The sequence below is a fragment of the Podarcis gaigeae genome (assembly GCF_964106915.1).
Source record: "Podarcis gaigeae genome assembly, chromosome: 7".
Taxonomy (NCBI): Eukaryota; Metazoa; Chordata; class Lepidosauria; order Squamata; family Lacertidae; genus Podarcis; species Podarcis gaigeae.
In genome coordinates this window covers 16,325,700-16,353,397 of record NC_139683.1, presented here as the reverse complement: position 1 = coordinate 16,353,397, position 27,698 = coordinate 16,325,700, and the positions used below count along the sequence as shown (strand labels likewise).

The 27,698-nt window shown below is 45.6% G+C and overlaps 1 protein-coding gene across 5 annotated transcripts in view; it reads right to left on the bottom strand.

Annotated features, from left to right (window-relative positions):
• The window catches only part of SAMD12 (sterile alpha motif domain containing 12), a 212,245-nt gene that overhangs the window by 142,890 nt on the left and 41,657 nt on the right, over positions 1 to 27,698 (bottom strand). For 3 of the 5 annotated variants that reach the window (XR_014566801.1, XR_014566804.1, XM_083749493.1), the window contains exon 3: positions 16,337 to 16,466. Coding sequence is in view for 1 of the 5 variants with exons in the window: in XM_083749493.1 (XP_083605619.1) it covers positions 16,337 to 16,466 (130 nt within the window). In the remaining 4 variants the exon portion in view is untranslated. The remainder of the gene's footprint in view (positions 1 to 16,336; positions 16,467 to 27,698) is intronic. The other 2 variants (XR_014566802.1, XR_014566803.1) reach the window with 1 other exon arrangement.

The window sequence follows — 27,698 nt, the reverse complement described above, 5'->3', positions numbered from 1 at the left end:
CCAGTGGCCCACCTAATCTGACGTTCCCCTGGACAAATTTCTGAAGAATGCAATATGTGGCAACTTTTTTTCTTAGCGGGAAATTGGTTTTGAAGAGAAATGCTTTTGCCTAGCTCCTAAAGGTGTATAATGAAGGCCTCAGGTGAGTCACCCTGGGGAGAGCATTCCAAAAACAGGGGGCCACCACAGAAAAGGCCCGTTGTCGTGTTGCCACCCTCCAGACCTCTCGTGAAGGAGGCACATGAAAAAAGGCCTCAGATGATTATTGCAGAGTCTGAGTCAGTTCATATGGAGATAGCAACTAAGATCAGGGAGAATCAAACTCTCAAATACCGTATTTTTTGCACCACAACACTCACTTTTTCCTCCTAGAAAGTAAGGGGAAATGTCTGTGCGTGTTATGGAGCGAATGCCTGCGGGTGGCGGGGGGGATTTGCTGCAGTCGTGAGCAGAGGAACCATGGTTCCCCTTCCTTCCCTCCTCTGTGGTTACAAAGCATGGATCCAAATGGATCCTCAGGATTTTTGCACTGGGCTACTCCAAACTCACTGTCAGATCACATGTCTGTGGCCACAGCATGAACCACAAAAATCATATATCCACTATTTCGTTTAGAATATTTTTTTTTCTTGTTTTCCTCCTCTAAAAACTATGTGCGTGTTATGGTCTGGTGCGTGTTATAGAGCGAAAAATACGGGGTAAGTGCCAATCAAGCTGAACCGAAAAATCTACACACTTTCTGTTTTACGGACAGGCACCGATGAGCTTCCAGAAACCGCCAACTCCTAAGAACCCTTCGCACATTACTTGCATAACGAGGGCAAAGGTGGTATATTATTTATACCCCGCCCATCTGGCTGGGTTTCCCTAGCCACTCTGGGCGCTTCCAACAAAGTATTAAAATACAGTAGTCTGTTAAACATTAAAAGCTTCCCTAAAGAGGGCTGCCCTTCAGATACCTTCTAAAAGTCTGGTAGTTGTTTTTCTCTTTGACGTTCCAATACGGTGGGAGGACGTTCCACTACGGAGAAGGCCTTCTGCCTGGTTCCCTGTAACTTGGCTTCTCGCAGTGAGGGAACCACCAGAAGGCCCTCAGCGCTGGACCTCAGTGTCCGGGCAGAACGATGAGGGTGGTTTAGCTCCGCCCTGATGCCACATCCACTGTTTGCACTGTTGCCATGATCATCTTCACTTCTACCCTTCATACAGATGTTTTGTGCCCAATGCAGAACTTGGGGACAGGGTTAAATGTGCACCTCCACATCCCCTAACACCACACCAATGAGCAATGCGTGAAGAGGGCTATATTTCACATGGGAACTGGGAATAGTAAATGCATCCACTTCTGGAGCGAAATTTTTATGTCCTACTTTGTGCCCTTTGGGAAACGCATTCGTTTACAGTGTTTGTGTGTTTTGTTTGTTTGTTTGTTTGTTTGTGTGTTTGTTTATTTCTGGGCCCACACTGCTGGGCAGTAGCCACTGAAGGCAGTTTGAACACTAAAAGTTTACTGAATATCAATTTAAGCCTTTAAATGTTAAAATCATCTCAGAAATGGACCAGGAGGCAGTGGCAGTGGTACAGTTGTGGTGTTATGGAAGCTGATTCCCTCACCCCTCTCAAAACTCCAGCAGCCAAATTCTAGACCAGCTAGCAAATCCAAGCTACTTTTAAAGCCAGCCCCAAGTAGAGAACATTGCAGTAGTCAAGCCTGGACATGACCAGGGCAGAAATGGTTGCGAACTTGGCAAACTGTAGTGAATTAAAAGGTTGAGCCATACAGTACATTAACTCAAACTCCTTAGCATCCTTTAATATTACTTTCAACTGCTAAGAATTGGTTCTACAGGAAGAATGAAAATGCAATGAACAGAAAGGGATGGATTATTAACCTCAACTTTATTGCTTAGTCAATTCTTCAACCCGTATAGCAACATGGGGTAGTTTTCGATCACTACAAACATCTTCCTAGAGAGGAAAATTGCATTGGCAGAATTTAATTTACCTCCAGCGAAACTTCAGATACCCGACCTTTGGGAATTTGATCCAATCTAAGATCAACAGCTATAGATGCTTTGCGTACTCAAACTCATAGAGAAACACTGTTGGGTTTCAATAAATACAAAATAGAACACCGCTTTAGCAACTAACTATTTCATGGCAGAAAATACAAAGGTAAGGGTGCTGTCACTTTGCTATTGGGGTTTAGGGGTGTTTGACCAGTAAACTCAGCCTCCAGCTAGGAATTGCTCCCTCTGAGCACTGCCCTGCTCAAATCGTAAGCAGACTGATTTGAGCCCTCTTCAGCTTCCGAGTTTGCTCTGTGGGTCCTGCTCCCAGCAGCATTCAGAAAAGGAAGAAGGAAGAGACTGCTGGCAGGAGCATTTAGGACTGGGATCTTGGAGACCAGGGTTCATACAATTGTAGAGTTGCAATCCAGGAGTCTTTCACCCAACCTTGGGCTTGGACCCACGACCCTGAGACCAAGACCCAACTGAGCTATAGGGTTGTTGTCAAGATAACAGAAGGAAGGTAGAAATCGCATATGCCACTTTGAGCTCCTTGGAGGAAACATGGGATACAAATGGAATGAATGAATGAGCATTCCATGCCTTGCTCTGCTTCTACCATCTCTGAACCTGCATTTCTTCTGTATCCCACCCAGTCTATTAGCCTGTTCCCTACTTAGTGCTTGAATTAGGAGGCTGGAGGCAGGGGGGAAGAGGGTCCCTAAATTAAAGGGTTGTCACCCCTTAATGAAAGATCCTATCCTATCAAATCATAGCCTCTATGGCAGGGGTCAGCAAACTTACTGCGCCTCGGGCTGGTGTCTCCAGCGCCGATCGTGTGGTGGGCCAGAGGAGCGTGTGCCCATACGTGTGCGCACATGGTCCTTCTGGCACACTTTCTGGTCAGAGGAGCACCGGAAATAGCTTGTGCACACGTGCACGGGCAGCCTCCGACCCAGATGTGCACCGGAAATAATGCTTGCGCATGCGCACAAGCTATTTCTGGTGCTCCTCTGACCCGGAAGTGGGCAGCCTAGCAGCGAAGGTAAGAGTGGGTGGTGGCAGCAGAGCTCGTCGAGATAAACAAGTCCCTCGGGCCTTATCCGGCCTGCGGGCCTTGTTTGGGGACCCCTGCTCTATGGTGGTCTAAACACAGTAGCTGAGATGGCTGGGCTTTCCCAGTAATCTGAGCATCGCTTGCCCATAGAGTGGTCCGCTTACACTGTTCCCACCCTGGCTTGCCCCTACAGAACCTGCCTGCAGGTGGAATGACTGTGTGATGGTGCCATTCTACATTTCTCCTCCCTCTTTTATTTTGCATGTTATTTTATTGTCCAGTTTCCCTTGGCCTTAGCTGATCCCTGATTCCTGATGTCCATTTGACTTTAGAGACGGCTGCTGCTCTCTCGCCAGTGTCTCAGCCTGACTGATCTGGTGCGCCACTAAACAACAACCATGCTGGGATCTGCCCACGCCGACATTGCTGGATCAGCCTTCCTGTTGCCCTGAGCCCTGGAGCAGATCCAAGAAATCGCTGTGCGAATCCAACCCTGGCAGCCTTGCCACCCACACCCTGGTACCTCTAGCAACTCTTGGGGAATTAATTGCATTTTACTGTCTTGAGGAAAGTCCTTCAGTGCCTGTTTAAAGCACGATGCTATCAGCATCATCTCGTTCCCCTCCCATGCAAGAGGCCTTAACTACAGGTTTGTACAGATAAGCCAGCTCAGATTGGAAAGTTCTGCATAACCCTTCTGAGAAATTTCCAAGGTATAAAACGCTATTTGTGCACTAGAGAGCTTTGCTTTCTTTCTTTCTGTTAAAGAAAAGGAAAAGAAAAAAAAGGGCAATTTAACTGTAGTTTACTGCATTTTGCTTTTTGCTAGATGGGGTGATTGTACTGTTCCAGCACACTGCCTAACAATTTCTGCAAGTCAGCAGTAGAAAAGCGAGCAGTAATAAGTAATAGAAGTTGCTTAGCAGAGACATTACATAATGCATACGCAAATATTTTTCTCCGGAGAGAGGCAGTTTTGTTCTAGATGGGATATATGGAGCTTACGTAGGTGCTATAAGGAGCACATAGAACCACAGATTTGTAGAGTCAGAAGGGACCCTGAGGGTCATCTAGACCAACCTGCTGAAATGCAGGAATCTCAACTAAAGCATCCATGACAGATGGCCATCCAACCTCAACTTGAAAGCCACTAACAAAGGAAAGCCCACAAATTCCTGAGGAAGTCCATTATTGCTTGGGAAACACCTAAATGTGGGGAAAACAAAAGCACATACACTTCTTTGTGCTTTAAATATTGCATTACACAAATGTTTTCATTGGAATACTTGTAAAATATTATAGGCAATACATCCCTTGCATTGCTTAAATTTAACAAGGGTAGGGAATAATAAAAAGTGCTGACACACTAATTCATTCTAGTGCCCCAAAGAACTTGGCATGATGTGCTGACTCACTGTTTCTTGCGAAATCTAATTTCATAGTTTAACCAGGCACTGTGTGATGAAGCACGTCAGATTTTCCTATACAGTTGACGCTCGGGTTGCGAACATGATCCGTGCAGGGTCCTGAAGGTTGCGATACAGCGCATGCGCAGAGTGCGATTTAGCGCTTCTGAGCATGTGCAGCCACCGAAACCCGGAAGTAACCTGTTCCAGTACTTCTGGGTTTCGTGGTCCGTAACCTGAAAAAACGCCTGAAGCGGCTGTAACCCGAGGTATGACTGTACTCAATCTCCCACTATTCTCTTGGACTAAATGGCCCTAAGTCAGGGGTCAGGCAAACTTTTTCAGCAGGGGGCTGGTCCAGTGTCCCTCAGGCCTTGTGGGGGGCCAGACTATATTTTGAAAAATAAATAAATAAATGAATTCCTATGCCCCCAAAATAACTCAGAGATGCATTTTAAATAAAAGGACACATTCTATTCATGTAAAAACACGCTGATTCCTGGACTGTCCGCGGGCCGGATTTAGAAGGCGATTGGGCCGCATCTGGCCCACGGGCCTTAGTTTGCCTACCCATGCCCTACGCATTATGAGAAAGAGTGAAAAACTGAGTGTCCCACCCACCCCATCTCCCCAGGGTGTCAACTAAGCCACTGTGTGGCATGATGGTTATTGGGTTGGGCTATGATCTGGGAGAGCAGGGTTTGAATCTCCACTCAGCCCTGAAGCTCACTGGGTGACCTTGGCCAGTCACCGTCTCTGAGCCGAGACCACATAACACCAGTCTTGAAAGACCTACATTGGCTCCCAGTACGTTTCCGAGCACAATTCAAAGTGTTGGTGTTGACCTTTAAAGCCCTAAACGGCCTTGGCCCAGTATACCTGAAGGAGTGTCTCCACCCCCATTGTTCTGCCCGGACGCTGAGGTCTAGCTCTGAGGGCCTTCTGACGGTTCCCTCACTGCGAGAGGCCAAGTTACAGAGAACCAGGCATAAGGGCCTTCTTGGTAGTGGCACCCGCCCTGCGGAACGCCCTCCCATCAGATGTCAAAGAGATAAAGAACTACCTAACATTCAGAAAACATCTGAAGGCAGCCCTGTTCAGGGAAGTTTTTAATGTGTGACATTTTGATGTATTTTTAATCTTTGTTGGAAGCCACCCAGAGTGGCTGGGAAAACCCAGCCAGATGGGTGGGGTACAAATAAAAAAAATGGTATTATTATTACTACATCGCAGGGTTGTTGTAAGGATAAAATGGGGGGGGGGGCGGAGGCAGGAGAACCATGTACAGCATCTTGAGCTCCTTGGAAGATAATAAAATAAACAAAATAAGCTAAGCACAACCAGACAAAGGCAAGGTTCAGCCTCCTTGACCATGGCCATCTGCCATGGATGCTTTAGCCGAGATTTCTGCATTGCAGAGGGTGAGACTAGATGACTGATTCTGTGCTCTCCCTCCCTCTGTACATCCTTCCACTTGCACGACGTTTCAGCCCCTGTCCTGCACAGAACTGGCCAAAAGAAAAGACATGTTTCACGGGGGGGGGGGGGGGGGGCTACTGTTGGAAAATATACTTTTCTACCTGTACAGCAGGGAGGGGGGGGGAAACCTGTGGCTTTCAAAGCTACGGGACTGTACTTCTTCTTCTTATTTTTTAAATTTGTATACCACCCTTTGTATACCGCACCTTCTCAGGTTGGTTCACAACATAAAACTGCAATATAAAAACCACAAAATACATAGCAGAAATAAGAACAACAACAAACCAGCAATCTCCCCTCCACAAACCGATAACCCCCTCTCTCATCAGCGTAGGTCTTTGCGGTAGATGGGGCTCATCAAATTTTCTACCGCAGGTCATGGACCGAAATAAATATACTACTACAAACCCTTACATTACCTCTCGAAAACACTTTTTCCCCTGCCCATCCTTCCCAGCGCAGACCTGATTCTCTTTGCCAATGAAAACATGTATTCTTATACAGCTTCGCTTCTCTGGGAGTATTTCAGGACTTGCTTTTTGTTTTGTTGGATTTCTCTTATCAGATATAGATTGGTAGTTGTCAGGGGCATATCAGTTATAGTGCCTGAGCAGTTGCTGGTTGCGGATGTCAGGAGAGGTAAAGCGTGAGCAAGACAGACGGAAACTGAATCCGGTCTCTTCCTTGAAGATTTCATGAGGGGGGAAATAAAACTTCTCCACACCCCACACCCCTGAACCCCCCTACAGCTGAGCTGTTTTCACATCTAAAGATACCCTTTCCATAAGGTAGAACTTTAAGTCAAAAAAGGTAGGCAGTTGATGGGGGGGGGGGAGGTGAAGTTGTTTGGGCTGTTCTTGTTTGTTGTTGTTTAGTTGTTTAGTCATGTCCGACTCTTTGTGACCCCATGGACCAGAGCACGCCAGGCACTTCTGTCTTCCACTGCCTCCCGCAGTTTGGTCAGTTCTTGTTTATTTTATCATTTTTAGTTTTTTAAAAATTATAGAGTGCTTAACATCCTAAAAATTATTAATTGATATACAAAAGATAGTTGCTTTTTGGTTCCTGTTTTGCAACGTGTGTATGTTGATGAGGTAAGGAAATCTCTAAACCTGAGTGCCCAAATGGGGAACTGGTGAGCCTTCACATGTGGTTGGACTCCAGGTCACATCAACCACAGCCAGAATGGGCAAAGGCCTTGCCGTTGTCAGCATCTGTCTGTCTCGAGAGACAATGGAGTGAGCCTCCAGGGGTGAAGGGTGCTTTTCCGAACCCTAACTGGAGATTGAACCTGGGAGCTCCTGCATGCAACTGAGTTAAAGTCCTTCTAAATAACAACAACAACAACAACAACAACAACAACAACAACAACAATTTATTATTCATACCCTGCCCATCAGGCTGGGTCTCCACAGCCACTCTGGGCAGCTCCCAACAGAATATTAAAAACACAATAAAACATCAAACATTAAAAACTTCCCTAAACCAGGCTGCCTTCAGGTGTCTTCTAAAAGTCAGATACAGTGGTACCTCGGGTTAAGAACTTAATTTGTTCTGGAGGTCCGTTCTTAACCTGAAACTGTTCTTAACCTGAGGTACCACTTTAGCTAATGGGGCCTCCTGCTGCCGCCGCACCGCTGCCGCACAATTTCTGTTCTTACCCTGAAGCAAAGTTCGTAACCCGAGGTACTATTTCTGGGTTAGCAGAGTCTGTAACCTGAAGCATCTGTAACCTGAAGCGTCTGTAACCTGAGGTACCACTGTAGTTGTTTATTTCCTTGACATCTGGCGGGAGGGCGTTCCACAGGGCGGGCGCCACTAGCGAGATGGCCCTCTGCCTGGTTCCCCGTAACCTCGCTTCTCACAGTGAGGGAACCGCCAGAAGACCCTCGGAGCTGGACCTCCAATATAGGAACATGGGAAGCTGTCTTCTATTGGGTTACAAAGCAACTGGAGGAGGAATAGTGGACAGAGGGTGAAGGAAGAGCTGTGAGTGGAGAGGGCCCCTCTTCCCATCCTCTGGACCCCCTGGGAAACTCAGCAAACCTGTTGCACCCAAAACTGGGTATGCAGAGTGCAACTGAACAGGACACAGCTATGGGCAGGACCATCTGCCTTCGGCCTGACCATAAAATGCACGTCTGGAGTAAAAGACTAGGGCAGGGTTTCCCAAACTTCGGTCTCCAGTTGTTTTTAGACTACAGTTCCCATCATTCCTGACCACTGGTCCTGCTAGCTAGGGATGATGGGAGTTGGAGTCCAACAACAGCTGGAGACCCAGGTTTGAGGAACCCTGGACGAGGGTGATGGCTGCCTTTTCCAGGAACTCTTCTCCTTGTGAGACTTTTGTGGGTGAGCTGAGAGTTTGTTTGGACGCTGGGGGAGAGCCCAGAGGCTGAGAGGAAGGAAAATGAATTGCTATTGATTTATATATATTAGTAACTTTGTATGAATGTAGGGTTTTTATATGCAACTGTGTGTTTTTGTAATATTTCATTTTTTTGTTGCTGCTTCCGGGGGGGGGGGGGGAGTTGGTGTACTGCTTAGATATATTTTTAATATATTACATGGTATAGAAATTAAATAATCAAAAATCAATGCTTAGCTCTTCCCTGAAGCCCCACTGGGCTATCTGTTTGCCCCAGCAGAACTTAAAAACTGGGAAGTGTGCTCATCCTATATGCTTATATGTTCTTGTTAAAACTCCGAGAAATCACACCTTTCGTCAAGCAGCTTTTAGCCCTCCTGATGGCAGGAAAGCTTGAAAAGAGTTATGGCAAAATATTCCAGTGTGTTGCGCTCCATGCTGAATATATTGCCCTTGATGTGTTCTTTTCTTTTCCAAATGAGCGGCTGCATTTGCAGAGCCTGCCTTTCAGCTAGCAAGGCAAAGGATTCATTTAACTGCATGGTGGGGTTTCTGCTTTTGCAAGATCATAGCGAATTCCCCATCTGCAATACTTCCTCTCTTGTTACATTTTCAACGAGCTGTTTATAAGCTACAACTTTCCCACAACAAAGAGGGGATAATTGATGATTAACCGAGAAAACAGCCTGCCTTCTCCAACTGGAATCTGTTTTCCTTTTTCCCTTTTTTTTTTGCGCACAATAAAAATGGCCAATTTTTAAATCAGCCAGAGAATTGGGTGAATGCATGTTTTAAATATGCATATATAAATATTAGGGGTGGGGTAGGGAAAGGGAGGGGCAGCCTGAGTAGCAGGGAGGGCAAGTTTAACTTTTTCACTCCCTGCCAGAAACTTTCAAACCCAGAGCAGTGTTATCTAGCCAAATAAATTACAAGTTAAGAATAAATTTCGGGGGTTGGAGGAGGGGTAGAAGCGGGAACTGGAAGTGACCAAAAATCTGAGCACGCACGCTTAACTACAATGGCAAATGTAATAAAACGCGTCTCTTGGTTGGAACACAAAACGTTGTTTTTATAGTTGTGCTGTTAAAAAAAGCATCTGCTGTATCAAATTATAGCTCTCCTGAATAATTTCAATCCATTCTCACAGGCAGGATCGCATTACAGTCACACAAAAATTGAAAACGGCGTAGTAATTTGTGCGCAAGCTCCCCCTTGAGGAACGGAAAGTTACTGCAGGTCTTCAAAAGCATCCTTCTGGGAAGCCCATTGAGACTGAGGTGCAGGGGAAACAAACCATTAATCAATAGGTAGGCAAAATAAGGCCCAAGGGCTGGATCCGGCCCAATCGCCTTCTAAATCCGGCACACGGATGGTCCAGGAATCAGCGTGTTTTTACATGAGTAGAATGTGTCCTTTTATTTAAAATGCATCTCTGGCTTATTTGTGGGGCCTGCCTGGTGTTTTTACATGAGTAGAATGTGTGTTTTTAATTAAAATGCTTCTCTGGGTTATTTGTGAGGCATAGGAATTCATTCATTATTATTTTTTCAAAATATAGTCCGGCCCCCCACAAGGTCTGAGGGACAGTGGATCGGCCCCCTGCTGAAAAAGTCTACTGACCGCTGCTTTTATTCCTTCTCTCCTACTTAGTCCATACATAAATTTGGTGCACCACTTCACTGAGAAAGCGGCCATTGAGAAGTTTTGAGGCAAATGTGGAAGAAGTGGCTCGGGTTCCAAGATGTGTATTCGCAGTCATTTTAAGACAAATCTTCATCGTTTGCCCTTCCCGGAATGTTGCTATAGAGTTCTCTGCAGCATAGACATTTCGAACATTCATTTAACTAAGCATTTCCAGAGGGTTCCTCTTAATGCGCAGATTACCATGGAATTCGTAGAAGACCGTAATGAAGGAGTGGAGAAACATGTGGCCCTCTAGGTGTTGTTGTTGTTGTTTAGTCGTTTAGTTGTGTCCGACTCTTCGTGACCCCATGGACCAGAGCACGCCAGGCACTCCTGTCTTCCACTGCCTCCCGCAGTTTGGTCAGACTCATGCTGGTAGCTTCGAGAACACTGTCCAACCATCTCGTCCTCTGTTGTCCCCTTCTCCTTGTGCCCTCCATCTTTCCCAACATCAGGGTCTTCTCCAGGGAATCTTCTCTTCTCATGAGGTGGCCAAAGTATTGGAGCCTCAGCTTCAGGATCTGTCCTTCCAGTGAGCACTCAGGGCTGATTTCCTTTCTCTAGGTGTTGCCAGATTCTAACTTCCATCAGCGGCAGCTGGCAGGGTAGTTGGTCAGGGAAGATGTCAGCTTTGTAGTCCAGCAACACCAGGGGAGTGACAAGTATCCCAACTCCTGATTTAGGGTCTTCTACGAATTGGGACACAGACACCAAAAAGGACCACCATCTTCCACATGAGCCTGTCCTATTGGTAAGATCATCCCTCACAAGAACATAAGGAGAGCCCTGCTGAATCAGCCCAATGGCCCATCTAGTCCAGCATCATTTTCTCACAGTGGCTGACCAGATGCCCGCAGGGCAAGAAGGATCTAAACACAAGAGCACTCCACCCTCCTGTGGTTTCCAGGAACTCGTATTCAGAAGCTTTGCTGGCCCCAGCTGTGGATCAACCGGATCTCTGATGGTGGAGATACCTGGAGAATGTGGAAAAGGCTTTTCAGCAGTGCTGTGTCCCCCAGAAAGCAGTGCCAGGTGACGAATTTAATTACTTTTAGGCACCAGACAAAGGCCTGCTTATTTATTGGTAAAGGTAAAGGGACCCCTGACCATTAGGTCCAGTCATGGCTGACTCTGGGGTTGCGGCACTCATCTAACTTTATTGGCCGAGGGAGCCGGCGTACAGCTTCCGGGTCATGTGGTATGACTAAGCCGCTTCTGGCGAACCAGAGCAGCACACAGAAATGCCGTTTACCTTCCCGCCAGAGTGGTACCTATTTATCTACTTGCACTTGGACGTGTTTTCGAACTGCTAGGTTGGCAGGAGCAGGGACCGAGCAAGCAAGCATAGAAGGGGTTCTCAATCAACTGGTCCTAGAGCACTTGCAATTGGCTCCTCTCCAGTGGGGTGAGTAATGCTGAAAAAGATTGATAATTATATACATTTGCTTTATGTTGTGGTGCTTCTTACAGATGTTAGCTCTGCACAGTCATTGGGTAACCTCTTGAAATGTTGAACAGTGCACAATGCAGCTCTCAGCTTCCATTTTTAATCATTTGCTAAAAATCAGTGGAGCAAGGTAACTTAGTACGAGGGCTTTCCCCTCGGTTTTGTTTACTTGGTTGTAGAAAATAATTCCTTATCCTCAAAAGTAATTGTTATTGTTGGGTTAGAACTCTGCTGTCTACTCTAGTGTGGTAGAGATTTGCTCTTACAAAAATGCTGTTGTTTTTGTGAGTGAAATGCATAACTCTTATTTGTGGATAGTAATTTATGTGGGATATTTCTTACTGATTTATGATCAAACCACGTTCTCAGTTATTTGATTTGCAGTGGGGGTTTTAGGGGCGTTTCTGTTCAGAGAGCAAGCAGATGAAGAATTATCTTTGTGAATTGGAAGAGGTTAACATTTACATTATGGTGTGTTGGAAACAGCTGTAAAAGCCAAACTGCAGCCAAACTAGATGGGAGACACATGTGACACTTCTGTCTGTTTAGCTATCTATGAAAAGTAGACTCCAGATGTTGTGACCTTGCATCAGGAAATGCTGAGTAGGGCTGCTTTTCGTAATTTATTTGCATACTGGTGTTGGTGGAAAGTGGGTTAGCTTTCACTGAAAAAATGCCTTGTTGAAAATATTACTGCACACTGCATCTCTCTTGTTAACCTGCTTAAAACTCACGTGCCTACACAGTAATGCTTGTTTAGACCTAGTTTTCCCCTGGAACATGAAATGATCATATATATTGTTGGACCCAGTCTCTGAACAGTGCAAGATTCCAGGCACATATCTTGGAATGAGAGGCAAGGGAGACTGTGGTATATGATATATGGTTTATTTATACATTTTCTTCTTCTTCCTCTTCTTCTTTGGTGATTACTCGTAGCAGAGTAAGATTGTCTTCCATAAACACTCATTTAACAATGAGTGCGTAAGTGACTGTGGAGGCCAATTCTGGATCCACACGTCCTTCCACAGTGGGGACATTGGTTTCCGGGCAGGAGCTGATCACAGTGTGGATTTGCCAAGCGTGTCTTCCTCCTAGCATGTTTCTCCCTTGTGTCCTGAGTTCGAGTGTCTTCAAAGTCCATGACACCTTTGGCAAAGGCTGTTCTCTAACAGGAGCGTTCGGAGGCCAGTGTTTCCCAGATAGTGTTTATACTACATTTTTAAAGATTTGCCTTGAGACAGCTTTTAAACCTCATTTGTTAACCACCAACATTACCCGTCGCGGGGATTCGAACCGCTGACCTTCTGATCGGCAAGTCCTAGGCTCTGTGGTTTAACCCACAGCGCCACCTGTGTCCCGCTTATTTATTGAGGCATTTTTAAATGGCTAAGTGACATTTGCTGCTATCTTGCTACTGTTAGCAATTCACTATTATTATTATTTTACCTGTTGCGCTGGTTTTTAATTCACTCGTTAAAAATGCTTTTTAAAATATCACACAAGGGTTTTTGCTTTTGCAAATTAAGACTGTTGCATGGCTTTAAAATTATCAATCTAAAAATTTGTAAGCTGGTTTTGCTACCTCCCTCTACAACAGATGAACTGTAAGAACTCATGACATGGAATCTGCGGATTGGGGTGGGGCGGGGGTGAGATAAGCCCTGTCTGGCATATTATTCAAAAGGACATGTTAATCCTACACAGATTTTCCAGTTAGGTTTTGCTCCTGATTTGTAACAATAGAGTGGGCATATAGCCGATTTAACACCAGCTTCCCCATGAGTTTATAAAATTATTCGCTTTGGAGATTTTGGGGTTTTTTTTAAAAAAAATAAAAAATCCCACAAATTTTGGAGAAGACGTGCCTAAAATAACAGGGCTCCTGCTCTCAGGTGGATGGTGAAAGAGTTAGAATTATCTGCCCAGAGAGCAGCCCACATGCATCTGCTTGAGTTGTTAAGAACAGAGAAAACTGCCATATTCTAGGTCAGGTAATTTGTTCATCTAATGCAGTGTTGTCTACTCTGACTGGCAGAGTCTCAGGCAGAGGTACGGTAATTCATTCTTTGGCTACTTGGCCCTGTTAACTGGAAATGAGGGGACTAAACCTGGGGCCTTTTGCATTCAAGCAGGGCTCTACCACTAAACTGCATTTTCTCCTACTGTTCTGGGTGTGTCCTTTTGGAAGCAGGCAGTGCAGGTAATCATCCAGAGATTCAGCAGACAGAATACCCAAAGGCGCTACAATTCTGCATGATTAAATGATCCAGTCCTGATGCAAGAGAAATTGATGAACTATGCAGAACTGGCTGAACTGACATACAAACTGCGAGATAAGGACAACTGTGACTTCAAAGAAGAGTGGGAACTTTTTACAAATTACAGTGGTACCTCGGGTTACATACGCTTCAGGTTACATACGCTTCAGGTTACAGACTCTGCTAACCCAGAAATAGTCCCTCGGGTTAAGAACTTTGCTTCAGGATGAGAACAAAAATCTTGCTCCAGCGGCACGGCAGCAGCAGGAGGCCCCGTTAGCTAAAGTCATGCTTCAGGTTAAGAACAGTTTCAGGTTAAGAACGGACCTCTGGAACGAATTAAGTACTTAACCTGAGGTACCACTGTATCTAAAAAGACAACAAAATGAACTGGACTCCTTGGCAGGTTTTGAATAAACATACACAAATCTACTGATGGTTAATATGATGGATAGATAATATAAGGATTTATACAATTTTACAGTATGCAGAGAACAGTATGTGTTGAGAAATCAGAGAGAGGAGCTGAGGGATGTCTTGGTGGGGAGGGTTTGTTGGGGAGGTGGGGGGGGAAAGGGGGAAATAATGAAAATAATGTTTTGATATTTTGTTATGGGTTTAAATTGTTAATAAAAATAAAAATAAAAAATAAATAGGAAGGCCACTTTCATTCCTCCCCGCAGTTAAGATTTCCCAGTGAAAGCTGGAGAACCATGCAAAAATGCAACGGGTAACCTCACTTGCAGGTGGACACAGCAGGAGTCTATCCTCATTTTATATCTCATGGTACCTCCGCTGCTGCTTCGTTGCGACACACCGTTTAGGAATGTACTCGCCTAGCAATCGTCTCATCCGTGCCAGCCACCCCCGAGAAGTGAGCCTGGTGGAGGATGAATGCTACCCTGCCCCAGAGATCTTAAAAGGGGCAGAAGCTACATAAAGTTGTAGGTTGGGAAGGGGCTACAAAACCCAATCCCTTCCAAATGCAGGAATCTGGGCTGAATGGTGGAGAGGCTCCTTCAGGTAAGCTTTCACTTGACAAGAATATTAAATTCTTTTTACTTCCTGCAATATCGCTGCACAATACTTTTGCACAACTTGAAATAACTCAAGAGGGCAAAAAAAAAAAATTAGCAAAAAGAGGTTAAGCACAAGTTTCATTTCAGTGTTGCTTTTATATTGGTTTCCCCCTTGAGTACCTGCAAAGTCTGATAGCGGGGTCAGCAAACTTTTTCAGCAGGGGGCCGGTCTACCGTCCCTCAGACCTTGTGGTGGGACAGATTATATTTTGAAAAAAAATAATAATGAATGAATTCCTATGCCCCACAAATAACCCAGAGATCAATTTTAAATAAAAGCACACATTCGACTCGTGTAAAAACACTAGGCAGGCCCACAAATAACCCAGAGATGCATTTTAAATAAAAGCACACATTCGACTCATGTAAAAACACCAGGCAGGCCCCACAAATAACCAAGAGATGCATTTTAAATAAAAGCACACATTCGACTCAAGTAAAAACACCAGGCAGGCCCCACAAATAACCAAGAGATGCATTTTAAATAAAAGAGCACATTCTACTCATGTAAAAACACGCTGATTCCCGGACCATCCACGGGCCGGATTTATTAGGCGATTGGGCCGGATCTGGCCCCTGGGCTTAGGTTGCCTACTCACAGTCTGATAGCAACACCAGGGCCACGGGCAGATCTAAATAATCCAAGTGTGGTTTAAACTCAGAGCAGCTAATTTACAGTTCAGAACCGTGATCTGGATTCCCAAGGAATTCTTTTTCTGCCACTGACCCCGCACCAATTTGTGCCATGGTGGCAAACAGCAAAGAAAACTTGCTGTGTTTCTGGGGTTGTCAAAGACCAGCACCTAGTTGGGGGTGCATATGGAGTCCTCCCCGGTTATTAGATGGATCGTTTGATGAGCAGAGAGGGGGAGATAAGCTGAATTGATCAGCTGGCATGGGGGGCTGTGCCCCCCTTGGTGTGTCCTGTGAGCACAGCATGCAACACACTTCTGGCACGCCCTCAGGCCTGGTGCTGGAGAGGATAGGTGGCTGGGAGGGGAGCAAGACAGAATTTTCCCCTCTGGCTCTGATTTTTATCTGAGCTGAATTTAGATTCTCCATGTCTGTCTCTTCTTTGAAGAGAGAGCAATGAGCTCTCAAAGCTCATATCCTGACCTCCAGACACATCAGGCTTGGTTGGTAGCATCTGTATAGAAAGGCAGTGTTCTTCCACGGGGCTCCTCATATGAAGCTATGCTTCTTGTATTCTGAAGTCTTATTGGAGCAGAATCGGTTTGTTTCATTTATGCCCTTTCAGCCTTAAGCCAGGCCCCTAAGGTGGGCATGTGTCAAAAAAGATATAGATTAAAAACCACAATCCTTTATCACGGCAAGGCTCGCTCACTGTATATTTTCTGCGGATTGCTCCTTCGGATAACATAGCTGGGAACGCTGCCGATTCCCTCCTGGCCTCCCCACCGCTCAGCACCGGGCGAAAAAATGAAGCACAAGTTTTATCGGAGGTCGCCCCCTCGCAAAACAAGAGCAATCGTAACAAGCAATACACACTCAAGTGAAATAGGTCTTTATATTTCATACTTTACCAGTTATGTCATGCTGTTTGAATGACTCACTGTAGATTTGATACTGATTAGGGCAGTGTTTCTTCAGCCACTTGCACACATCCTGCTGGGTCCACAGCGCCACCGGCTTGGTCAGTTTCACAATATTAGACTGGAAAGGCAGAACAAGGAAAAAGGCCATTTAGAGCAGATGTCTTGTCCAGCTTGGGACATTCATTCTGTGGCTCACCTTGTACCAAGACACCAGCGCTCCAGAACAGTCAACCTGGTGCCTTCCCAGATGTTTTGGACTAAGACTTCCCTCCGCCCCAGCCAGCAGTCCAGAACATCTGTAGGGCATCAGGTTGGCAAAGGATGCTCCAGACTCAGTGCAGTCGCAGGCATTCCTCTTTGCACAGAGCAGTCAACAAAAGAAGGGATCTCGCCCTGGCACTTGTCCATATGGCTGGCAATTAATAAATCAATGCTTACAAGTACAATGGATGCTTGGGTTGCAAACGTGAGCCATGCAGGATGCACGTTTGCAACCCGCAGCATTTGCAACCTGCAGCTGCGCGTCTGCGCACACGTGGGCTGCGATTTGGCGCTTCTGCGCATGCGCCAAAACTTGGAAAAAACCCATTCCGGTGCTTCTGGGTTTCGGCGTTCCTAACCCAAAAAAATGCAACCTGAAGCGTCTGTATCCAAAGGTATGACTGTACAGGTATCAGAGACATCTCAAGAGTTTAATGGCAGGTGGGAAAATATTACCAGATGTAATTTAGGTAACAATCGGGATAATCACTGAACATGCCAACCCCATTTCAATTAATCTTCTTTAAGATGAAAAGCAATTGTGAGGTATGTCCTCACTCCACCTGTTGGTCCTCCAACAGATCTTGAAAATGCAGCCTATATTATTATAGAATCATATATACATAGCATCATAGAACTGTAGAGAAGGAAGGGACCCCAACCGTTGAGTCCAACCCCCTGCCATGCAGGAATCTCAATCACGACAGCTTAAAAATCTCCAAGAAAGGAGTCTACCACCTCCAGAGGGAGACTGTTCCACGGCAGAACAGCTCTTGTCACTCTGGTACCAAGAGGTCACTGAGAAAGGTCTGAGAATGATGTCTTGATATTAGGGCAGCCATTAGTGCTTTGACTTTCCAAATGAGGCAAGAAATAACAACGGATCTGCATTGTTGTTAGGGCTGTCATATAATTAAATATATCCCAGCTGATCAACGGATTCCAGTTGATTTAGAACAAAAATAGAATCATAAAATTCTTGGCAGGGACCCTGAGGGTCATCTGGTCCAACTCCCTGTAATGTAGAAATCTCAACTAAAGCAAACCATGACTGATGGCCATATTCTAACCTCTGCCTAAAAACTTCCAAGGAGGGAGAGTCCCCAGGGAAACCGTTCTTGTGTCGAACAGCTCTTACTGTCAGAAAGTTCTACCTAATGTTTGGTCAGAATCTCCTTTCTTGTAACTTGAAGTCATTGGTTTGAGTATATCCTGCAGGGGGAAACAAGCTTGCTCATCTTCCATACGCCCTTGAGCAATTTGAAGATGCCTATCCTATCTCCCCTCAGTCTCCTCTTCTTCAGGCTAAACAACCGTTACTCATCAGGCTAGGTTTCCAGGCTCCTTATCTTGATCACTCTCTTCTGCACACATTCCAGTTTATCAATAGCCTTCTTAATAATTCACATACACAACAGCAGTTTTCAAGGGTGGGAAAGCACCTTTTCCTTATAAATCGGGGACACAGAACCTGTGAATCGGGACAGCAGAATGCAGAATTCAGACCCAGGACAGCATTCACCAACCTGACCCCATCCAGGTGTTGTTGGACTAGAATTCTCTTCATCACTGACTAGTGGCCATGCTGGTTGGGGCTGATGGGAGTTTTGGTGTAACTTCTGGAGGACACCAGATTGGATGAACTCCTAAACGGCTTGTTTCCCCCTCAACTGTTTTATTTTGTTCCTCAGAGTACATTACAAAAACAATAAAATGAAATTCGCATACACGTAAGATATACAGTGGTACCTCGGGTTACAGACCCTTCAGGTTACAGACGCTTCAAGTTACAGACTCCGCTAGCCCAGAAATAGTACCTTGGGTTAAGAACTTTGCTTCAGGATGAGAATGGAAATTGCACGGAGCAGCAGGAGGCCCCATTAGCTAAAGTGGTACCTCAGGTTAAGAACAGTTTCAGGTTAAGAACGGACCTCCAGAATGAATTAAGTTCTTAACCCGAGGTACCACTGTACAGGCAAGAGGAAGAGAAAGCATAATTACGAAAAAAAACCCAACATAATTTTCTCAATTTATGGAAAGTACTTTAGCTGCAACTGATTTTCACTCATTTCCTTTCTCGTTTTGCAGGAAAATTGTCTGGGAGATACGGGTTTGTGTTTACACTTTATAACTTCAACTGAGTGTTGTCAAATCATCATCTTACAATCAGTCTCTTTTGTATGTCTTACTTTGTTTTTCAATATATATTCCATCCTTCAGTATTTCATCTCCTAGCGCGGCTAACCAAACAGCATTAAACAAAAATGACAAAACCGATCAAAACCGATCAAATTAAAACATGTTGAAAACAGCAGCACAAAAGCAATTCACAAGATATTTTGGAAGGCCTGGGAAAGAAGATATTTGCCTGGCATTGAAGAGACGTGAGGTTATGCATCTGGCAAGCTTCCTGGGGGAAAGGTTTCCAAGAAACGAGGCGAAAAAATCAAGAAGACGACAGTCTCTGGATGCCATCTGCCTAACGTTGGAAGACAAGGACTCCCAGAAGGACCTCAAAAGATTATCTCAGTTTTGTTTGTGTGGGAGAAGGCAGCTCTTCACATCCCCAGATCTTTTTCTACTACTTCTAACACTACAACTAAAAGACTACAGGCAACTCCTATTTATGCGATTCTATTTGCGCACAACCGCACATGTGTGCGGTGCAGGGTACCCAGAAGTGGTACCCAGGAATGGGAGCACCTGATCAACTGAGCCCTGCCCCCCTTGCGGGAGCTGGATGAGTGTCGGTGCAGGCCCAGCTGAGCTGCAAGCAAGCTGCTGGTCAGCTCTGTGGAGGCTCCTTTTATTGACACAATACGCAAACCCAGGCAGATACATTTTGGGCTGTGACCTTTACACACCTTCCAGTCCTGAGATCGTGGGGTGGTACAAAGCTATCTTGGCACCTGTTTCCACCGTGTCATTTTCCCCTTGCACAATGTATGACAAAAGAGACAAAGGTCTCAGAGACAAAGGTCACAGACAGGACACGGCAGACTATTGAGACTGCAAAAGGTTAGACAAAGGGCAAGATGTTCAGACAGCTGTGGCCTTATCGGGGAATGTGCCCCATATCCCAAGGTCACACATGCAGGAGGCTGCTTGCGGGCGGGGAGTGTGCTCTACACCCAGCGATCATTCCTACACATGGGGAAGGAGCAAAGCTCTGTAAGTCAACCCAGCTCTGCTGTCCCTCTGGCTCTCATGAGCTGGAAGGACAGCATAGCTCTGTTGACCAGCCCAGCTGACGCACGCAAAGAAGCATACTGGAGTTTCTTTCCTGCGCACATCAGCTGCACAGATTCTGCTGCCCCTCCAGCTCACGTGAGCTTGATTGAGGAGGACTCTCCAGGGTGCTCCCCATTTTACACAATTTCACATATGCACACAGAAGCCTGGAATGGAACCCCCCACATAAATGGGAGTAGTCCTCTGCACTAACCCTGATTCTACTTCCCATGTCGGACGCAGTATGCTTCTGAAAAACAGTCTCTGGAAAATGCAGGAAGGAGAATGCTGTTCCACTCAGGTCTTGATTTCCAGCTTCCCATAGTAGGCGGGGGCACTGTGAGAGAAAGATATTGGATTAGATGGGCCTCTGGTCTGATCCAGAAGTGCCATCCTTATGTTCTTGGGTCACCGGGTCATATATGGCTTTGCAGGTAATCCTTAGCACTTTGGAAAATTAAGCAGCAGCCAGTGTAGTTGTTTTAAACCCTATTATTATTATTATTATTATTATTATTATTATTATTAAATGAAAAGTGATCTAAAACAGAAGAGTGGCCAGACAAACAATAATGGAGCCCTGGCAAAGTACTAACAATGTATTCATGAGCACACTTGCTTGGCAGGCCTAGATTATTGTATTCTGTAGATTAAATGCCAATGAGCGCTCCTGCTGCAAGAATGTAATTATCACTGTTGAGGACAGCATGGGCTCCTCCCATGTGCTGGACCTCCAAAAACCTACAGCAGGGCGATGCATCCAGCAGCTAAAGGAACAATCTTCTCATTTTTAAACTGAGCACAGGAACACGGGCAGGGCACAAACTGGGGGCTCAGCATGCTATTTCAGAAACCGTCTCTTCGCAGAACGGAACCGCATCTTCCTGTGGATTGGTGACAAATAATATATGCTTACTGTCATGTCAAACAGTAGGAAGTGGGCAGTAACAATACATCCCTGAGGTTTGTGAAAAGCAGAGGAATTCAGACAGAAAGCCAAATTTTGGAATTCTATAATCAGTGTCACTCTGATTATTATTTTTTTGCAGCGTGTACAATAGTAGCAAGGCATGAAGACGCCTGCTGGAACAGACCAACAGCGCTAGTGCTGTATCCTGCTTCCCACAGGAGTCAAGATGAGAGCATAGGGGTATTCCTGTTGGACTAGACATACAGTACAGTACTGCGTTCCCACACTGGGCTATGGGAAACCCACAAAGAGGACAGGAGCGCAACAGCAATTTTCCAATGGGAACTACCGTATTTTTTGCTCTATAAGACTCACTTTTTCCCTCCTAAAAAGTAAGGGGAAATGTGTGTGCGTCTTATTGAGAGCCAGTGTGGTGTAGTGGTTAAGAGCGGTAGTCTCGTAATCCTGGGGAACCGGGTTCGTGTCTCCGCTCCTCCGCATGCAGCTGCTGGGTGACCTTGGGCCAGTCACACTTCTCTGAAGTCTCTCAGCCCCACTCACCTCACAGAGTGTTTGTTGTGGGGGAGGAAGGGAAAGGAGAATGTTAGCCGCTTTGAGACTCCTTAAAGGGAGTGAAAGGCGGGATATCAAATCCAAACTCTTCTTCTTCTTCTTCTTATGGAGTGAATGCAGGCTTTCGCTGCGCAGCGATCCCTCTTGTTGTTCTGGCTTCTGAGATTCAGATTTTTTTTTTCTTGTTTTCCTCTTCCAAAAACTAGGTGCGCCTTATGGTCTGGTGCGTCTTATAGAGCGAAATATACGGTAATTTATAACCATTGTAACCAGCAGCCACTGTGAGAGCCTTATTCTCCATGACTTTGTCTAATCTGCTTTTACTACGTCTTGTGGAAGCAATCTTATTTAACAATGTGTTTGTGTGAAAAAATACGCCATTTCTCTGTCCTGCCTATCCCACGACTCAGGTGGATCTGGATTCTAGTCTTATGCTGTGGGACTGAAACTCCCCGTCATTCTTGACTATTTGCCACACTTCTTCTGAGGGCCACCCCTACTATTCACAGAGCATTTGCTAGCATAAAGAACATGCACCTGTACCGGCACAGGACTCAACCTGGGCCCCTTGCCGTGCTGAAATTAGGCTCAGATTAAAAGCTCAGTTGTAGCCAACATTATTTATGCATTTATACATTTGTTTCTTTGAAAAACACTTGTTCTTAGATTTTTCTAATAATCTCTACACGGTATGCAATAAAAGGTAAAAGGTAAAGGACCCCTGGACAGTTAAGTCCAGTCAAAAGCAACTATGGGGTGCGGCACTCATCTCGCTTTTCAGGCTGAGGGAGCCGGCGTTTGTCTGCAGTCAGTTTTCCAGGTCATGTGGCCAGCATGACTAAACCGCTTCTGGCACAATGGACACCGTGACGGAAACCAGAGTGCACGGGAACACCGTTTACCTTCCTGCCACAGCAATACCTATTTATCTACATGCACTGGTGTGCTTTCAAACTGCTAGGTTGGCAGGAGCTGGGATAGAGCAACGGGAGCTCACCCTGTCTCAGGGATTTGAACCTCCGACCTTCTGATCGGCAAGCCCAAGAGGCGCAATGGTTTAGACCACAGTGCCACCTGCATCCCTGCATGCACTATGTACAGTATTAAAACAATATCCATCAAAACAACAAGCTGTGGCATATGCTTAGTTGTGGTTAGAGATGGGAAGGCCTAGAAAAAAATCAGAAAAAATGGGGGGAAAACAGGGTCCCCCCTTTTTTTAAATGAAAAAAATGGCTTTGGGTGGAAAAAACAGAAAAAAACCCTCTCTTCCCGCCCCCAATTCCCCCCCAGACCTTCTCATCTCTAGTTGTGGTGCACATTTGTGGTGTCCATGACAGTTTTTCCATTTTGCAAATGTGCCCAAGGCCTCTCAAACTCCTGGAGTTGGCACTGCTGTTAGTTTGTGTGGGCTGGCAGCACAAAGGGGTGTTCTCATCTCGCAGAGCTTGTGGTTGACCGGTGCTCCGATATAACCACCACCCTAAGAGGGAAATCACCCTTGCCGTAAGTCCAGAAGTCGAGTAGCATACGTAAACTGGCCTCCCCACCCTGCCATATTAAGACATCAAATGCAAGAGAATCAAGCTCAGGGGCTATTAATGTTTAAAAACACAACCCATTAGCAACCTCTTACAAGAAGAGAGGGCTGAGACGCCGTATCTTAAGCGTAAATATGTTTCTAGTGCTAAATTACTGCCAAAGTGTCAAGACTATGTCTAAGCAGCCACTTATGGGACTGAAGGACTCTTTAAACCCCTGTCTAGGGAAAGGTTTATGCTGCTCAGCGCTCCTCCTCCTCAAGGACTTGTGTCTCTTCTTCTTTCTCTCTTTCTTTAAAAGAAACATCGATTCACTCCCTCTTAGGGGAATCTTGTCTGCTTAAGTTAAAAATAGCTGCCATTTTAAAAGCACCTGCATGTCTGTTTTTTAAGGAGGCAGGAAACAGAGAAAATGGCCTGTTTAAGATCCCAGGCCTAAAGTGTATTTTACGTTAGATGAAGATAAGGGATTGGCAGCAGGTGCTTAACCCCCATTCCCCTGTCCCCCAACTTAAAGGGGGCACCAGCTCTTGTACAGCCAAACAGGCCATGCAGTAAATAGAGAGCCAAGGTATCCGATCTGTTGATGAAACCCAACCATCAGCTGCCTCTGGAGACTCCTTGGTTGTCTGCACTAGGAAAGGTGTCAGTCATGGCGATACTTCTTTATTGATACAGCTCAACAGAGCAAAAATCTCTAAGCGGTTTAAATAAAATCACTACAAATGTGAGCAACACTAAACAAAATGTTGCAAAAGCCAAACGAAGTGCAACTGCAGCTCACGAATAAAACTGATCAGTGAGCAAAGCAAATCATAATGATGGTGATGATGATGATGATGATGTCTGAGTCCAGGAAAGCTTGGGAAAACATACAGGTTCTTAAGAGGTGTTCAAAAGTAATTTTTGTCTTATTATTATTATTAATTACATTATTATTATTACCCCAGCCACTCTGGGTGGCTCCCAAAAGAATATTAATAATAATAAAGTGATAAAATATCAAACGTATTAATATCAGCAGTGTGGTGTAGTGGTTAAGAGCGGTAGACTCGTAATCTGGTGAACCGGGTTTGTGTCTCTGCTCTTCCACATGCAGCTGCTGGGTGACCTTGGGCAGTCACACTTCTCTCAAGTCTCTCAGCCTCACTCACCTCACAGAGTGTTTGTTGTGGGGGAGGAAGGGAAAGGAGAATGTTAGCCTCTTTGAGACTCCTTAGGGTAGTGATAAAGCAGGATTGCAAATCCAAACACTAAAAACTTCCCAAAACAGGGTTGCCTTCAGATGTCTCCTAAAAGTCAGATAGTTGCTTATTTCCTTGACATCGTATGGGAGGGCGTCCCACAGGGTGGGCGCCACCACCAAGAAGGCCCTCTGCCTGGTTCCCTGTAACCTCACTTCTCGCAGTGAGGGAACTTCCTGAAGACCCTTGGAACTGGACCTCAGTGTCTGGGCTGAACGATGGGAGTGGAGACGCTCCTTCAGGTATACTGGGCCAAGGCTGTTTAGGGCTTTAAAGGTCAGTACCAATACTTTGGATTGTGCTCAGAAACATACTGGGAGCCAGTGTAGGACTTTCAGGACCTGTGTTATGTGGTCTCGGCGGCCGCTCCCAGTCACCAGTCTAGCGCCACATTCTGGATTGGTTGTAGTTTTCGGGTCACCTTCAAAGGTAGCCACATGTAGAGCGCATTGCAGTAGTTCCAAGCGAGACATAATCAGAGCATTCACCACGCTAGCGAGACGCCTAAATCACCCAAGGAGGGCGTTGCCGAGGGTGGGTGCTATCTCCAAAATGGCCCACTTCCATGTTGTGACCAAATGGCAATCCAACAATTTCAACTCTGAAAATGCTACACTTGCCTAATATAGTGGTACCTCGGGTTACAGATGCTTCAGGTTACAGACTCCGCTAACCCAGAAATATTACCTCGGGTTAAGAACTTTGCTTCAGGATGAGAACAAAAATCGTGCTCCAGCGGAGCAGCGGCAGCAGGAGGCCCCATTAGCTAAAGTGGTACCTCAGGTTAAGAACAGTTTCAGGTTAAGAACGGACCTCCAGAACGAATTAAGTACTTAACCCGAGGTACCACTATAGATGCAGTTGGAAGCCTTTCCTTGTTGTTACAAACGAAACTTCGGAAATGGAAAAACTTCCATGGAAAAATTTCCGGGTGTGGACACTACACCCCTCCCCACTTTGCTAACTAGCTCAGCTTTCTTGACCTGCTATCATTCAGCTCCCTTTGTTCCTAAGCAAGGATCTAATGAGCAACAGGCAACAGGAAACTTGAGCATAAAGGGTAGGGTTGGGAGGGTTCCAGTTGGACTTGGAATGGTGTGCTTGCGTTGAAGTCCAGGGGCACCCAGAACGTGGCGGGCAGAGGGGTGGGTGGCAAGAAATATCCAACAGGGAAAGAAAACTGGTTTAATCCCCAGATTATTTTAATAAATAACCATTGTCTTTGTAAGATACAACTAATCAAATGCACAGTAAAAAATGAATCAGTACAATAGCATGTGCCACTGATTTCTGATAATGCCTCTTGAATGGAGGATAGGATGGGTGTAGAAACTAGCCTGCTGCACAAAAGTAAAACATTTGCATTATTTGCTCCGCCCACTTTGGCCTTTGGCACCACCCTCCATTGTCACATGGCTCTTCCCAGAAGCAAATGTGGTCCTCGGGCTGAAACAGGTTCCCCACTCCTTTAACAGATATTATATAGTACCTGAAGGCTCTTAAAACTATGTAGACAATACTTGAAAGTACATGGCAAACTACTTATAAAAGAAAGGAGAAGGGAGGGGGAGTTTACTTGCAGGGGAACTGCATAAAAGAAGTATTTCTGATTCTGAAAAGTTCCTTCTCACAATGGATAAATCCCATCCCATCTATGAGACTGTGCTGGCCCCGGGGGGGGGGGGGTACCGTGCGGCGTGATCTAAGTCCGATCCTAGGTTGAGGGTAAGGAGGCTGTCTGTCAGGGGCCAAGCGAGGTCCAAAGCGAGGAGTCGGCCGTGGTCAGGAACTCAGGAGAGCAGGTCAGGATGCCGGCAGGAAGAGATTACCAATGATGTTGCTTCCGCAACCTGGGACTGGGCGAGCTGGCCTTTATCTCCTCTGAGGCATAGGGCGGCCCCGGTCCACAGGTGACTCGCCTCTCCTGGCCTGGAGGTGAGCACTCTCTCAGGAGGAGAGAACTTAGTTCCCTCCGCTTCTCTGCCCTGAGCCTCTGCCTTGAGTCAGAGGCAACCTCACCTTCGCCTGACAGGGCTGGGAGAGGGGCACCTGCAGGCAATGGGTCCTCGATCACCTCGGGAGCCAGAGCGGATTCAGCTGGTGTCTGCTCCTGAGGATCCGGCACAGGTGAGGGCCCTTCAGACTCAAGCCCCTGCCCCGGCTCAGCCGGCCCTGGAGGCGGGGACTCCTGTGCAGGCAGGGATTCCTCAGGTTCAGCCTCTGAATCAGATTCCCAGGCCATCACAGAGACTCTCCTCACACTGTCCCCACACCCTGCTTTTTGCAGCGGCAAGGTTGCAGGACAGAAGTCACAAAATACCACGTTTATTTGGGGGCTAGCCTACAAAGCTACACACCACATTGAATGCAGAATTACTATTTACGAAAAGCCACTGTAAGCACCAGTCCTTTCGCTTCAGAATTTTTATTATTTTTAAAGACAGAATCGAAACAACTTCCCAAATCAATTTCTTTCAGTATTCAGTTTGTTTTCAGAATTGCAACAGCAAGGACTTCCTGTGGACTCTGCTAACGATAAAACTGACCACTCCAAAGGCAAAACAAGAAAAGGGGTGGGGTGGGGAGTTAAACCAGCAGATTTAATATGTGACATTTAATTTCATGCTCTGTTTGTTCCATTGTGCAAAGCAAAGAGTAGTTCTATCACAAGCTCGAAAATAAAAATAATTTTAAAAAAATCAAAATGATAGGTGGTGCATTATTCGACTGCATACTTCAGGGATGGCGACATTAGCACACAAGTCCCGCAGAAGCCCTTAATAACCAGGGAAAGTTTAAACAGTGACTTTACAAGGTATCTCGACTGCTTTACAAGTGCTGCCTACAAAGCTTGCATTTCCAAGGTCAATGTATTCACCGGCACTTCCACATCTTTATTTACTGTCATTTTCCCTCTTTACCCAAGATGTCTGTACTTCAGAATGGCAAAGATTTCTCGAAGCAGAATGCGGGGACGGCAAACACTGGTGTGTTTTACATTCTGCAAGTCTGTTTTCTCAAAGAGGTTTGTCAACAGACAAATCTGAGCAACCAACAAGGCAAATCTGGAGCTGGGGCATGTGCACAGATTGCAAATCGACAAGAGCGCCAGGCAGCCCATTCTAAAAAGGGAGTTTAGGCAGCCTTAGAGAGAGAAAGTAAAGCACAGCCTGGCTTTTTCCAGCTTGCAGGTAAGGGCCTAGAAACCCCTCGCGAAAAACAAGCAAGCAAGCAAAAGGCATCCCTTCGCACTTGCATCTTGCCCTTCACCGAATGCATTGTGACTTGCAGTTTATTTTTACAGATCATAGTTTAGCAATTATTTATTGTAATTGTTAAGAGTGAATTTCTGTTTCATTATTATTTGATGATGTTTCGAAAGTTAATTTTCATGTGCGCTACTATATTCTGCTAGATTGCTGAACGTTATTTGATATAAGCGGTTCCATTTTAAAGTTATGTTTTATTATGGTTTTCCATATCGGATCAGATTATTACAAGGTGTGTGTTCTTTGCTGTATGTTTTGTAGCTGCAAACCACCTTGTGAATAGTAATACAGAAAGGCGGTATACAAATGAAAAGCGAAATG